We start from the raw sequence: 15,351 nt of genomic DNA on the forward strand, positions 1-15,351 counted from the left end.
GTCCCCCCCGTGGCTGATCAGCTACATCCCCCCATGGCCGATCAACTCCGTCCCCCACCGTGGCCGATCAGCTCTGTCCCCCCATGGCCGATCAGCTCTGTCCCCCCCCGTGGCTGATCAGCTCTGTCCCCCCTGTGGCCGATCAGCTCCGTCCCCCCATGGCTGATCAGCTCTGTCACCCTCATGGCCGATCAGCTCCGTCCCCGCCGTGGCTGATCAGCTCTGTCCCCCCATGGCTGATCAGCTCTGTCCCCCCTGTGGCCGATCAGCTCTGTCCCCCCCGTGGCTGATCAGCTCTGTCCCCCCTGTGGCCGATCAGCTCTGTCCCCCCATGGCCGATCAGCTCTGTCCCCCCTGTGGCCGATCAGCTCCGTCCCCCCGTGACTGATCAGCTCCGCCCCCCCGTGGCTGATCAACTCCGTTCCCCCAGGGTAGGTCAGCTCTGTCCCCCCATGGCCAATCAGCTCCATCCCCCCATGGCCGATCATTCTGTCCCCCCATGGCCGATCAGCTCTGTTCCCCCATGGCCGATCAGCTTCGTCCCCCCATGGCCGATCAGCTCCGTCCCCCTGTGGCCGATCAGCTCTGTCCCCCCCATGGATGATCAGCTCCGTCCTCCCATGGTCGATCAGCTCCGTCCCCCCGTGGCCGATCAGCTCTGTCCCCCCCGTGGCCGATCAGCTCCGTCCCCCCATGGCCGATCAGCTTCGTCCCCCCATGGCCGATCAGCTCCGTCCCCCCAGGAGCTGCCAGTGTACCAGTGCAGTGAGCAGAATCTGCACCTTCCCAAAGTCCCAAAACAAGAGTTTATAATCTAACCTTTTCCACAATTACTAACTCCCTCCCTCAATCGCACCCCAAAAAATGTGGTCGGGATCTGAAGGATCCCCACGAGGCTCTCGCCTGCCTGAGGCGGCACTGTCTAAATCACGGCCTGTTATAATGGTGCAGGGCAGGAGTGCGGCCTGAAGGAGGCGGAGTAACGCACTGGCGCGAGTTTCACCCGCTCCGCACACCACATTCCCGTCTGGCGCGGGGGGGTGGGAGGGGGGAGGGCTGGTTAAAATCGGGGCTGCTGCTTCTCACGGTGGGCGCAGGACCGACCAGATTTCACTGTGGAAAGTGTTTGCCGTCACTGAAAAGCAAACGACATCGCCGTAGGATGCCCCGGCCCAATCTCTGTGAAGGGTTGGTGCAATGCACTGCATGGTCGAGCAGCTGTGTGGCCATGGCGGGGAGAGGGGGAAGTTCCCCTCGCTCGCAGCCACTCGAGGGGCAAAGACCGTGGCTGCACGCCTCAGGCGTGACGTAGATCATCGGTGCAATAACCAGAGGGGGCATTTCCCCCTCTGCCCCCCGCCCGCACCATTCTAGGAGGTCCTTTCTCCTTACTGGGGTACGGCTGCCCTCGGCTAGTCTACTAGGGTGGGCTTCCTTCATGCCTGAGCCTGGGGACCCCATCCTAAGGTCCCCTCCCCGGCCACCCTCCAACCCCGAGGGGCAGGATTGCCAGGAGTCCTCCTCCCTCCCCTAGAAGGAAAGGCTGGCGGTCCAGGGTGGGTTTCATCCAATCCTCTACGCACAGTCGCTGGAATCAAACCCATCCAGGAGCACAGGCCTGGTCTTACCTGGTCTGCGGAGCGCAGTCCTCTCCCGCTTGAAGCTCGCGGCCTGAGCGGAGAAGATGGCCAAGAGCAGGAGGGGGGCCAGATGCCCCAATCGCCCCCCGACACCCATCCGAAGAGAGACAGGAATTCCGGAGCGGGCGGGTTCCCCGTTGACGAGAGACGGACAGGAGAGGGAGCCACCGGAGGAGGGAGGGTGGCTGAAGAAAAAGCCCGGCTTTGCCCAAAGGCGGGATCTCGAGGCGGTGGGGCAAGAGGGAGAGGATCTGGAAGTCCTGTAGACCAAGGCAGGCAGCAGTTTACAAGGCAGAGATCCCACTGGGCAAACAACTGACTCCTGCAGACTCCGTCCCCCAGGAAAAATGGTGAGGGAGGAGGGGACTGAATCTCCAAAAAAAGACCAAAGATTCAATGGTTCACCCTGAAAGCTTTGGATCTGTCGCTCCTCCTCTCTCTCTGTCTCTCTCTCTCTCTCTCTCTCTCGCTGTCTCTCTCTCTGTCTCTCTCTGTCTGTCTGTCTCTCTCTGTCTCTCTCTCTCTCTGTCTCTCTCTCTCTCGCCGAGGGCCGTTGCTCCTTCAGGACGAGAGAGAGATCCGACTGCTAAGGAGATAAGTGAAGTTTAATCCTGTGCTGATGTAAGGGAAGCCCAGATGTAGCCTTCAGAGCTAACTTTAGCACAGCGGGACGAACATTTAAAGCAACATCGCCCACTCGATGAAACGGTTTTGAAGTTTGCTGGCGAATACACCTCGAGCAGATATGGGATGCAATGTCTAGTCTGTCTGAGGTGTATTCTCCAGTAAAATTAAAGCCATTTCATTGAGCGAGCGGTGTTGCTTTAAAAAAAAAAATCATTATTTATGACAATCTTGGAAAGGCCAAAGGGCAGGGAAGAGGTTGCAATTAGTATTCCCACACTAAATATCTAACCCTGCCTCGTTTTTAATTGTCATTGTTTTCAAACAAATTGAGCCTCTAAACGAACGACAAATTCTTGTCAGCTTCCCTGAAGCTCTTTGTAAAGAAAGAATGAATTTGCATTTATATAACGCCATTTCACGACCTCAGGACATCCCAAAGTGCTTTCCAACCAATGAAATACTTCTGAAGCGTAGCAATTCTCTGCATTTTAAATTGCGCAACAGATATTTAAAAAAACCCAGGAAGGTTTCGCGAGGGACCACAGCACGAGGGAACGGAGCAGTGCAAGAAGGCCAGGCGGCAGGAGCGGCTGCACTTTATTAAGGCAACGTAACTTTTGCAAAGAATAATCGGTCTGGTGGCGTGCACTGCCTTTAAATGCAAATTAAAGGGAAGGGGGCGTGGCCCAGGGTAAACCACCTCCTGTGAATCACATTAACTGCAGATTTCCTCTGCCAGGCTCGTAATGACATCTGGCATACCAGTGAGAGAGGGGAAAAAGAACAGAAAGAACTTGCATTTCTTACAGCGCCTTTCACGGTCTCCAGACATCTCAAAGCGCTTTACAGCCAATGAAGTACTTCTGAAGTGTAATCACTGTTGTAATGTGGGAAACGCTGCAGCCAATTTGCGCACAGCAAGCTCCCACAAACAGCAATGGCCAGATAATCTGTTTTCGTGATGTTGGTTGAGGGATAAACATTGGCCCCAGGACACCTGGGAGAACCCCCCTGCTCTTCTTCGAAATAGTGGCTGTGGGATCTTTTACATCCACCTGAGAGAGCAGACGAGGCCTCGGTTTAACATCTCATCTGAAAGACGGCACCTCCGACAGTGCAGCGCTCCCCCAGCACTGCACTGGAGCGTCAGCCAGGATTACGCGCTCAAGTGGGACTTGAACACACGACCACCTGACTCAGAGGCGAGAGCGCGCCACACTGAGCGGAGGAGTTCATCGCCAGCCTGGGAGAGGCAGGGCAGTCTGAGCTTCTCATTCACTGCCCCCCTTTCCCTCCCTCTCCTCCCTACACATCAATATTTAGTGGCTTTCCCCTCACCCTCCAGCACCAGCTTGTATTTATACAGCACCTTCAATGTAGCAAAACGTCCCAGGGCGCTTCACAGGAGCGATTATCAGACAGACTTTGACACCAAGCCACATAAGGAGAAATTCGGGCAAGTGACCAAATGCTTGGTCAAAGAGGTAGTTTTTATGGAGCATTTTAAACCAGGAAAGAGAGGTAGAGAGGTGGAGAGGTTTAGGCAGGGAATTCCAGAGCTCGGGCCTAACATCAGCAGGCAGTAGAGAATTACACTCGATACAGTAAACCTTCCGCACCCCTCTCAAGGTCGATCAGCCCGAGGCCAACTGTCTGCGGGAGGCGAGGGGCCGACACGGGCCCAGGTGCCTGACAATCTGCGCTCCCTCCTGTTGTGTATGTACCTTTAAGAGAATAACTGGTCTCAGACTGCAGTACCGGCAGTGACCACCCCTGTATAAAAGGCGCTAGTGAGCCTCTGTACTTTCAGTTTCCCGATTGACTCCTTTCAGTAAAGACTTGTTTTGTTCAACTCCTGCTGTCCGTGTCTCAATCATACACGGACATAATACTGGCGACGAGCAGATACGAACTTACCTACAGTCTGCACCACCTCCTGGGATCCATTCCTGCAGCGAAGTGAGCAGAGGTCGAGGCCAGAAGGAAGAAAGAAGCAGTAGAAACGGGCGTCGACTGTGGGCATCCGCCCCTGTGTTAGCGGAGTTGAAGATTGCTGGAGAAGCTGTCGAAAGCGGGGGCCTGGTTCCTGTCGACGGTGCTTCAGCTAATCGGGCTGGTGGTAGGTAGTACACTGATCCTTCCTGGGCTGCGGCGGTCGCAAACTCGAGCGGGTGGCTTGCAACGAGGCCAAGCAGCGTTGTCGGGAAGAGAGGAGAGAGAGGGTGGAGCACACAGGGCGCGGCCGGTGCTACGAAGCCGGGCTGCGTACAGACCCGAGAAGAGGGAGGCAAGAGTCCCACAGGGTTGTTCTACGACGGGAAAATAATAAAAAAAGAAATATTAAACACGCAGGAAACCGCGAGGAGCTGCAGGTTACAACGGAAACCACGGAAAGCAGCGCTAGCAACAGCGGGGAAGAAGGCAAAGCGTGGGAGGCGCCATCTTAATCAGCGGGGAAGAAGGCAAAGCGCGGGAGGCGCCATTTTGTTAAATCGGGGAAGAAGGCAAAGTGCGGGAGGCGCCATTTTAGATTTTCAAGATGCCGAAGACTGGCTGTATCACTGCCTTTGATAATACAATAGAGGACTGGAGCACGTATGTGGAAAGAGTCGAGGTATATTGCGAGGCAAACGAAATAGCCGATGAGAAAAAGGCATCGGTATTGCTAAACTTAATGGGCGCTAGAACGTACGGCCCATTGCGGGACCTGATTACTCCAGCCAAACCGAAGGCGAAGAGTTTTAACGAAATTGTTGCTGTCCTACAGGAACACCTAAACCCTGCACCGCTGTTGATAGCAGAAAGATTTAAATTCCACAGGAGAACTCAGCATAAAGATGAGAGCAATGCTGATTACCTTACGGAACTACGCAAGCTATCAAAGCACTGCCAGTTCGGAGGACTCCTGAGTGAAGGAACCCAGAAGAGGTTACTCTCAGAGAAAGAGCTGACGCTAGATAAGGCTTTCAGCGTGGCAGTATCGTATGAAGCAGCAGCCAGGGGAGCTGCGGAAATACAACAAAAGCCACAGGAATACGGCACCCACGAAATGACACGGGGATTTGCAAAATGTTATCGCTGCGGCAGAACTAACCACGACCAGAAGGACTGCTGGTCCAAGGACAAGATATGCAGGCAATGCGGAAAGATGGGACACATTGCACGAGTTTGCAGGTCTGGGAAGAAGACCAGCGACAACAAAAAGGCTACTAAGGAACCGTACAAGAAAGTACAAAAGATGACGGACAGTAGTTCCGAAGACCAGATAAGCGATAGTGAATCCGGGAACAGGAGACTAGGCTGTCTCAAACTTCACAATGTAATCGCAAAAGAGGATCACCGAACCATTTGGGTCACCCTCACGATGGCAGGGTCCCAAGTTAAAATGGAATTGGATACAGGATCAGCGCTAACCATCATGAATCGACGAGACTACGAGCGGCTATTCTCACACATACCCTTGAGAGAGACATCCATCGTCTTGACGATGTATACGGGGCAAAAAGTATACCCCAGAGGAAAAATAAGGGTGCCTGTCGAATACAACGGAAAGAAAATACAGAAATTGTATCTCTACATAATGCAAAATGGTGGACCACCATTATTGGGACGTGAATGGATCAGGAAGATAAGCTTAGATTGGCACTCCATTCATGCAATGACGGTGGACGGCAAAAAAGATGAAGACGTCACTCCTGGACGATTGTCAACAATCTTAGCTAACGCCAAAGAGGTATTTCAACAAGAACTGGACACTCTTAAAGGCGTAACCGCCTCGATAAAAATAGAAGAGAATGCAATTCCCAAGTTTTTCAAAGCAAGACCGGTACCATATGCAATTCGCCCAGCCGTCGAGGCAGAGCTGGAGAATCTGGAGAAGGCAGGCGTGTTGTCTAAGGTCGACTGGAGCGAGTGGGCGACACCCATCGTTCCTGTCATGAAAAAAACTTTAAGCAATAAGTCTGAGGAGCCAAGGAAGGTTCGCATCTGTGGGGATTTCAAGGTGACGGTGAACCCAGTCCTTCACACAGTACAATATCCTCTGCCAAGGATAGAAGGCATCTTCGCCTCACTGTCTGGAGGGAAGCGTTTTACAAAAATTGACCTAGCACAAGCATATTTGCAGATGGAGGTTGAAGAATCCTCTAGGAAGTATCTCATGATCAACACTCACAAAGGTCTTTACCAGTATCATCGATTGGTATTCGGAGTAGCATCGGCTCCGGCGATATGGCAAAGAGCGATGGAACAAGTCCTGCAAGGGATTCCGGGGACTCAGTGTTACTTGGACAACATCCTTGTGACAGGTGAAGATGACAGTGAACACCTTAACAACCTAGAACAGGTGCTCACTAGACTACGGGAACATGGGCTACGAGACAACCGCCCCAAGTGCGAGTTTTTTAAGAAACAGATATCGTATTGTGGCCACGTGATTGATGAAGAGGGGTTACATAAGTCCCCTGACAAAATTAAAGCGGTTGTTAGGGCCCCAGCGCCTGAAAATGTGTCGCAACTGAGGTCATTCCTCAGATTGGTGAATTACTGCCATAAGTTTTTGCCGAATTTGTCGACAATTCTGCACCCACTGAACGCCCTGCTACGAACGGGAGTAGCATGGAGATGGAGCAATGACTGTAAGCAGGCCTTTCAGAAGAGTAAGGACTTAATCCCTTCAAGAGAAGTATTGGCTCACTACAACCCAGCACTGCCGATCAGACTGGCGTGTGATGCGTCTCCCTACGGCATTGGGGCGGTACTGTCACATAAATTCCTTGATGGTTTAGAGAGGCCGATAGCTTTTGCGTCATGCTTGTTAACGTCTGCCGAACGTAACTATGCCCAGATTGACAGAGAGGCCCTCAGCCTAGTTTGGGGGGTGAAGAAGTTCAATCACTACCTGCACGGTCAAAAATTTACTCTACTAACCGATCATCAACCTCTTGTCTCCATTTTCAACCCTCAGAAGGGCGTACCGATAATGACAGCGTAACGGCTGCAGAGGTGGTCCCTTTTCCTAGGGGCACACCAATATGACATCGAGTACAAAGGAACTAAACAGCATGGGAATGCTGATGGATTGTCACGCCTACCGTTGCCGACGGTGGAAGAAGAAGACCTTGCAGTGGATCCAATGGAGTTATTCCACTCGACCATAGTCGAATGTCTCCCTGTGACGAATGCAAACATAGAAAAGGAAACACGGAATGACCCGACACTATCACGGGTCTATGATTTAACGGTGAAGGGATGGCCAGCACATGGCGAACCACTGCTGCCAGCATTCTCGCCGAGAAGAGAACAGCTGTCAGTGTGCAGAGGAACCTTGATGTGTGGATCCAGAGTAGTAATTCCACCTAAGTTGACGGATAGAGTGCTCAATGAGCTTCATGAGGGTCATCTGGGGGGGGTAAAAATGAAGAACTTAGCCAGAGCGTTTGTGTGGTGGCCGGGAATCGATAGAGAAATCGAAGAGATGGCCAAGAGCTGTGCAGGATGCCAGAAGGTCCAAAACGCCCCACCACAAGCTCCTCTACATCCATGGGAGTGGCCCTCATCTCCATGGCAAAGGGTGCACATTGATTTTGCTGGTCCCTTCATGGACTCGATGTTTTTAATTGCGGTGGATGCACATTCAAAGTGGCCAGAGGTAATAAAAATGTCCTCAACCACCACAGAAAAAACTATCACAGTTTTACGAACCATATTCGCCAGGAATGGGCTGCCTGAACAGATTTGCTCTGACAATGGACCACAGTTTGTGTCTGAAGAGTTCCGGAGGTTCTTAAAGAACAATGGTGTTAAGCATTACACATCTGCCCCATATCATCCAGCCACTAATGGATTGGCCGAGAGGTTTGTTCAAACATTCAAGAAGGCTATCAAGGCAATGTGTAATGAAAATATACCCCTACAACACAAGGTGGACAACTTCTTGTTTGCCTACCGGAATGCGACACATGCGGTTACCAACCAAACTCCAGCCATGATGTTCTTCAATCGAACACTACGATGCCGCTTGGATTTGGTTAAGCCAAACGTCCGAAGAGATGTGGAGAACAGGCAGTTTCAGAATATGAATGAAAGGCCGACCAGGAGTTTTAAGATAGGTCAACCAGTTTTGGCCCGGGACTACCGCACTGAGAAATGGCAGCCAGGAACGATTTGTACACGACAAGGACCTCTCATGTATACCGTGGACGTTGGAGAGAGCATTGTAAGACGCCATGCTGACCAGATTCTAGAGTCACTGGAAAACGTCAACTCCACACCACGATCTGATACACCTGGCAATGAAATCGACGTACCAATTGCAGCTACCGCAGAATCGGTGATATTGGAAGCAGATGAACCAAACAACGACATTGATCCTGACTCAACCTTGCCAGAAGAACCTGATACCCCAAAGAGGCGTTTTCCAGACAGAATCAGGAAGCCTCCTCAAAGACTGAACTTATAATTGCTTAAACTTAACCAATGTATCTAGTAACCGTAATTGTGATTGTAATTAGTTATCATTTAGTTGTTAAATGAATGTTATGTACTGTTTATCTAAAAGGGGAGGAATTGTTGTGTATGTACCTTTAAGAGAATAACTGGTCTCAGACTGCAGTACCGGCAGTGACCACCCCTGTATAAAAGGCGCTAGTGAGCCTCTGTAGTTTCAGTTTCCCGATTGACTCCTTTCAGTAAAGACTTGTTTTGTTCAACTCCTGCTGTCCGTGTCTCAATCATACACGGACATAATACCTCCCACTCATCAGCACCAGGCACCTCTGGTGTAAGAAAGGCAACTCCAGGCAGCTGGGCCCCAGAACCTTTGACCGCATCAGGACGTCTCCCCCCCCGACACACGAGTTAATGACAGCCCTCACCCCTCGCCCTCCCCACGCCCAGTATTGGCCGGCGGTACTGCGAGCTGCAGTTGAAGAGGTCAGAGTGCTTCTGCATAAAGGTCCCAATTGAGGAAGTCTGTGTCTGTCCTGAAACCAAATCTCACCTCTACTCTGCAGACCAGAGGTTCTCTCCCTATCCAAATGCTCCCCCTCCCTCTCCCTGTCCTGGACTCTCTCCCTCTCTCTTTCCAGATCTCCCTCTCTCTCTCTCTCTCTCTCCAGATCTCCCTCACTCTCTCTCCAGATCTCCCTCTCTCTCTCTCTGTCCAGATCTCCCTCTCTCCCTCTCCAGGTCTCCCTCTCTCTCTCTCTCCAGATCTCCCTCTCTCCCTCTCTCTCTCTCTCCCTCTCTCTCTCCAGATCTCCCTCTCTCTCTCTCCAGATCTCCCTCTCTCCCTCTCTCTCTCTCTCCCTCTCTCTCTCCAGATCTCCCTCTCTCTCTCTCTCTCTCTCCAGATCTCCCTCTCTCTCTCTCTCCAGATCTCCCTCTCTCTCTCTCTCTCCAGATCTCTCTCTCTCTCCAGATCTCCCTCTCTCTCTCTCTCCAGATCTCCCTCTCTCTCTCTCCAGATCTCCCTCTCTCTCTCTCTCCAGGTCTCCCTCTCTCTGTCCAGATCTCCCTCTCTCTCTCTCTCTCTGTCCAGACCTCTCTCTCTCTCTCTCTCCCTCTCTCTCTCTTCAGATCTCCCTCTCTCCCTCTCTCTCTCTCCCTCTCTCTCTCTCTCTCCAGATCTCCCTCTCTCTCTCTCTCCCTCTCTCTCTCTCTCTTTCTCTCTCCAGATCTCCCTCTCTCTCTCTCCCTCTCTCTCTCTCCAGATCTCCCTCTCTCTCTCTCTATCCAGATCTCTCTCTCTCTCTCTCCCTCTCTCTCTCTCCAGATCTCCCTCTCTCTCTCTGTCCAGATCTCCCTCTCTCCCTCTCTCTCTCGCTCTCCAGATCTCCCTCTCTCTCTCTCTCTGTCCAGATCTCCCTCTCTCCCTCTCTCTCTCTCCCTCTCTCTCTCCAGATCTCCCTCTCTCTCTCTCTCTCTCTCTCCAGATCTCCCTCTCTCTCTGTCCAGATCTCCCTCTGTGATAAATCCATGTAGTGAGACAAGGAACTCGAAGAGGCAAGGTATGAGGATTAAGACAAGTACTTTATTGAACGACTGCAAGACAACCAGGCAGGCCTGCTTCCAGGCATTGCACCTTTGCTGACCTTAGCAGGAAGCTAACCCCTGACCTTAACAGGAAGCAACCCCGGACCTTAACAGGAAGCAACCCCTGACCTTAGCAGCAGCATTGGCTACAGCACCACCTGGTGGATAACCTTAATCATAACATCCCAGATTACTATATCCCTCCCCCCTTTAGATTTCAGCATTCCTAAGGATCACATAAGAAGTCTCCATTCACCATGTTCCATACTTGATGAACCTAACAGGTCAGTATCAATCTCTCTGGTGGCTTGCGAGGCCTTTGTGAACGTTTGACAGTAAAATCCCTGCTTGTTTGTGGTGAAGCCACCAGCTGCTCCTGAGCAGTGCTCGGAGTATCTGACTCTGCAACAATGGTTTCCTCTTGATGAATTGGTTCCTGTGGAATTGTCTCTGTCCCTGGTGGTGGCACCACAGATGCACTTGGATAACTGGGGGCAACCCTGTCCTCAGCCGTTGCATCTGGAACCTTCATTTCAATTTCCCCTCGTCTGGTAAGTATCTGATCTACATGTCTGCGTACTACCCTACCATCACCCAACATGACCTTGTATGACACTGGACCTGTCATTGAGTCTATGAAGCCAGGAATCCACTTGGGTCCATAACTGAAATTCTTGGTAAGGACCGCAACTCCTTCTCCAAAACTTCAGCTCTTTGTTCTTTTGTCATGGTTCTCTTTTTGTTTGTTTTGTCTGTTTTCCATTTTCCTTTTTAGGTCTGGGTGGACAAGGTCAAGAGTGGAGCGTAGTCTACGACCTAATAACATCTCAGCAGGAGTGAGTCCTGTGGTGGATTGAGGTGTTATTCTGTAGCTGAACAGAACCCGTGACACTTTAGCTGCTAAACTCCCTTCTGCACTTTTTTTCATCATCTCTTTAAATGTTTGTACGGCTCTCTCCGCAAGTCCATTTGAGGACAGATGATATGGGGCCGAGGTCACCTGCACTATGCCATTTTTTCTCAAGAACACTTTTGTCTCTGTACTCACAAAACAAGTGGCATTGTCACTTACCACGATCTCCGGTAGCCCTTGATTACTGAAGCTCCGACGCAGGCAGTCTATAGTAGTAGTGGCGGAAGCAGAATTTACAGGATAAACATCCATCCATTTGGAATGTGCATCAATGATTATGAGGGACATCTTCCCCATGAATGGACCTGCATAATCTAAGTGCAATCTTCTCCATGGTTTATCTGGCCACTCCCAGGGGTGGAGAGGAGCCGCTGCTGGTGCCTTCCGGTGTTCCTGACAATTGCTGCATGTCTTGACTAGATTTTCTATCTCCTCATCTAGCTTTGGCCACCACAAGTAACTCCTAGCCAAGGCTTTCATACGCGAGACCCCAGGATGACACTGATGTAGTTGCTCTAGGATAGACTGTCGTGCTGGCTGTGGAATAATCACTCGTGCACCCTACAACACGCAACCATCCTGCACACTCAGCTCTGTTTTCCTGACACTGTAGGGTGTGAAGTCAGCCCCTTCCAGATGCTGTGGCCATCCCCTCACCACATATTCTCGAACTCTAGACAGTACTGGATCTTTACCTGTCCATGTTCTTACTTGCTCTGCAGTCACAAGTGCTGTGTCAGTGTCCTCCAACATCAACACTCTGTCCTCTGGAGCTGCATGGATAGGTGTGCCTGGCAGTGGAAGACGGCTCAAGGCATCTGCATTCCCATGGTACTTGCCCGCCTTGTAGACGATGACATACTCATATGCCCTCAACGTCACGGCCCACCTCTGGATCCGTGGTGACACCATCTGTGGAACTGCTTTCATTTCATTGAAAAGAGAGATAAGAGGTTTATGATCGGTGCATATGGTAAACTTCCTGCCATATATGTACTTGTGGAACCTCTGTAACCCAAACATTACTGCTAACCCCTCTTTGTCTAACTGGGAATAGTTTTTTTCCACTGGTGTTAGAGTTCGGGACATAAACCCTATTGGTCTTTCAGTTCCATCTTCCATGCAGTGTGAAAGAACTGCCCCCACCCCGTAAGGTGAAGCGTCACAAGAGAGAATGATGTCTTTCTCTGCATTGTAGTGAACCAGCACATCCGACGACAGCATCAGTTTCTTGGACTGTTCAAATGAAACCCCCTGCTCCTCTCCCCACTGCCACTGTGTCTTCTTGTGCAGTAGTTTGTGAAGAGGTGCTAACACAGTTGACAAGTTTGGTAAAAACCTGTTATAATAGTTCAGCAGTCCCAGGTAAGCTTTTACCTCAGCCACATTTGTAGGAGTAGGGGCGTCCTGCAGTGCTTGTACCTTCTCCTTGAGTGGATGGAGCCTGGTGGCATCCACTCTGTGTCCCAGGAACACTGCCTCATTCCCCAGGAAAGTGCACTTACTCCTCTTGAGCCGGAACCCTGCCCTCTCCAATCTCTGTAGTACCTCTCTCAGAGTGCTCAGATGCTCCTGGTCGGTTCTTCCCGTCACCAGAATGTCATCCAGATAGATGGAAACATGTGGAATCCCTTGCCGTACACCTTCGATTGTCCTCTGGAAGATAGCTGGACTAGATGAGACACCAAACGGTAAGCAGTTATATGTAAACAAGCCCTTGTGTGTATTTATGGTGACATACTTCTTTGATTCATCATCCAGTGTAATCTGCAAGTAGGCATGACTCATATCCAACTTCGTGAATTTCTTTCCTCCAGCCAGGTTTGCAAAGAGATCCTCTGTTTTGGGAATAGGATACTGCTCTAGTTTGGACACCCGATTGACTGTCAATTTATAGTCTCCACAGAGTCTTACCGAATTGTCCGGTTTTAAAACAGGTACTATGGGAGCTGCCCATTCCGAACATTTCACTGGCTCCAGTATGTTCTCTCTCAATAGACGGTCAAGCTCAGCCTCTACCTTTGGCTTCATGGCATAAGGCACAGGTCATTGTTTAAAAAACCTTGGCGGTGCCTCCTTGTCTACATAAATCTTAGTTGGGGGGCCATTAAATGTGCCAAGTTCCTCCTTGAACATATTCTCATGTTCACTCAACACTTCTTGCAAAGTCAACTGTTTGCCCACATCTATTTGATGTACTGCTCCCCAGTCTAATTTAAGTTCTTTTATCCAGCCCCGACCTAACAGGTTTTGTAGTGTATGTACCTTTAAGAGCCCCTGTGCACTGTAATACCGGTAGTGACCACTCGGGTATATAAGCCTGTATCTTGTCTTGTATCTTTTAGTTCACCTCCAGACTTTGTTCAGTAAACACCTGTTAAACCAACTCCTGCATTCCGTGTCTCCATTAACACACGGATACAACAGTGGCGACGAATTGGAAACGGACTTACCTGCAATTCGGCAGCACCTCAAGGAGATCGATTCCTCAGACGAAGGTCGAAGAAAAAAAAAAGAAAAACTGTGGTTTCACCAGCTAGCCGGTCTGGTGGCAGGTACTGCACTAATCCTTCCTGGTCGGCGGGCTGGGGCTCGATCGGGTGGCTCTGCAGCGGGGCCGAGCAGCGAGTCGGAAGGCGGAGGCAAACAGAGACGGAGGGTGGAGCACTCAGGAGACGGCCGGTGCTGCAAAGCAGGTCAGCGTTCGGACCAAGCAGAGGGAGGGAAAAGTCCCAGAGAGTCCGGCGGGAACGAGTCTCCAACTATTAACAATATCTGTGTAAATAAAAACCGCGGAGAACAGCGTTGTCAGCAGCGGCAGCGGCGGGTAAGCGTGGGAGGCGCCACTTTTTTCTCGGCAGGGAAGAAAGGAAAGCGCGGGAGGCGCCATTTTTGATTTTCAGGATGCCTAAGACTGGCAATATTACTGCTTTCGATAGTGATATAGAGGATTGGACCACATAGGTAGTGGAAAAGAGGGAAGTCATATGAAGTCAGAAATAGATGGTAGAAAGGTGAGAAGCAATAAGCAAAGGAGAGAAACACAAAGGGCCAAACTAATTCATAATGAGAGTGTGAAAAAAGCAAGCCTGAAGGCTTTGTATCTTAATGCTAGAAGCATTAGGAACAAGGTGGATGAATTAGTTGTGGAAATAGAGGTAAACAAGTATGATTTGATTGGGATTACAGAAACGTGGCTGCAGGGTGGGCAAGGCTGGGAACTTAACATCCAGGGATATACAATATTTAGGAAGGATCGGCAAAAATGTAGGGGAGGTGGGGTAGCATTGCTGGTAAAGGAGGGGATTAATGCAATGGAAAGGAAGGATATTAACTCGGATGAAACGGAATCTGTATGGGTAGAAATGAGAAATAGCAAGGGGAGGAAAACGTTAGTGGGTGTGATATATAGGCCTCCAAATAGTAATATGGAGGTGAGGGAAGGCATAAAAAGGGAAATTAGAGAAGCGTGCGATAAGAGCACAGCTGTCATCATGGGTGACTTTAATTTACATATTGATTGGACTACCCAAATTAGTAAAAATTCTGAGGAGGAGGAATTCCTGGAATGTTTTCGGGACGGTTATCTGGACCAATATGTCGAGGAGCCGACTCGAGATCAGGCCGTTTTAGACTGGGTATTGTGCAATGAGAAGGGACTTATCAGCAATCTTCTTGTACGAGGCCCCTTGGGTCAGAGCGATCATAATATGATCGAGCTCTCAGTCGAGATGGAGAGTGAGGAAATTGAATCAGAGACTAAGGTCCAGAACTTAAATAAAGGGAATTACGAGGGTATGAGACGGGAATTGGGTAAGATTGATTGGGTGGTGTTTCTGGGGGGATTGACAGTGGATAGACAATGGCAAGCATTCAAAGATAGAATGGAAGAATTCCAGAACATGTTTATACCGGTTTGGCATAAAAATAAACCTAAAAAGGTGACTCAACCGTGGATAACGAGTGAAATTAGGGACAGCATAAAATCAAAAAAAAGGGCATATCAACTGGCAAAAAAAAGCACCAGACCGGAAGATTGGGGGCAGTACAGGATACAGCAAAAGAGGACAAAGGGATTAATCAGGAAGGGGAAAATAGAATACGAAAGTAAACTTGCAGCAAACATAAAGACAGACT

At 50.2% G+C, this 15,351-nt stretch overlaps 1 protein-coding gene across 1 annotated transcript in view; it reads right to left on the reverse strand.

Annotated features, from left to right (window-relative positions):
* The window catches only part of egflam (EGF-like, fibronectin type III and laminin G domains), a 190,728-nt gene extending 188,455 nt beyond the window's left edge, over positions 1 to 2,273 (reverse strand). The window contains exon 1 of the mRNA XM_085968609.1: positions 1,629 to 2,273. Within this exon, the coding sequence (XP_085824735.1) occupies positions 1,629 to 1,737 (109 nt within the window). The 5' untranslated portion in view covers positions 1,738 to 2,273. The remainder of the gene's footprint in view (positions 1 to 1,628) is intronic.
* Between the last annotated feature and the right edge of the window lie 13,078 nt (positions 2,274 to 15,351).

Source organism: Somniosus microcephalus, chromosome 1, assembly GCF_052327205.1.
Source record: "Somniosus microcephalus isolate GS21.2 chromosome 1, FLI_Smic_1.0, whole genome shotgun sequence".
NCBI lineage: Eukaryota > Metazoa > Chordata > Chondrichthyes > Squaliformes > Somniosidae > Somniosus > Somniosus microcephalus.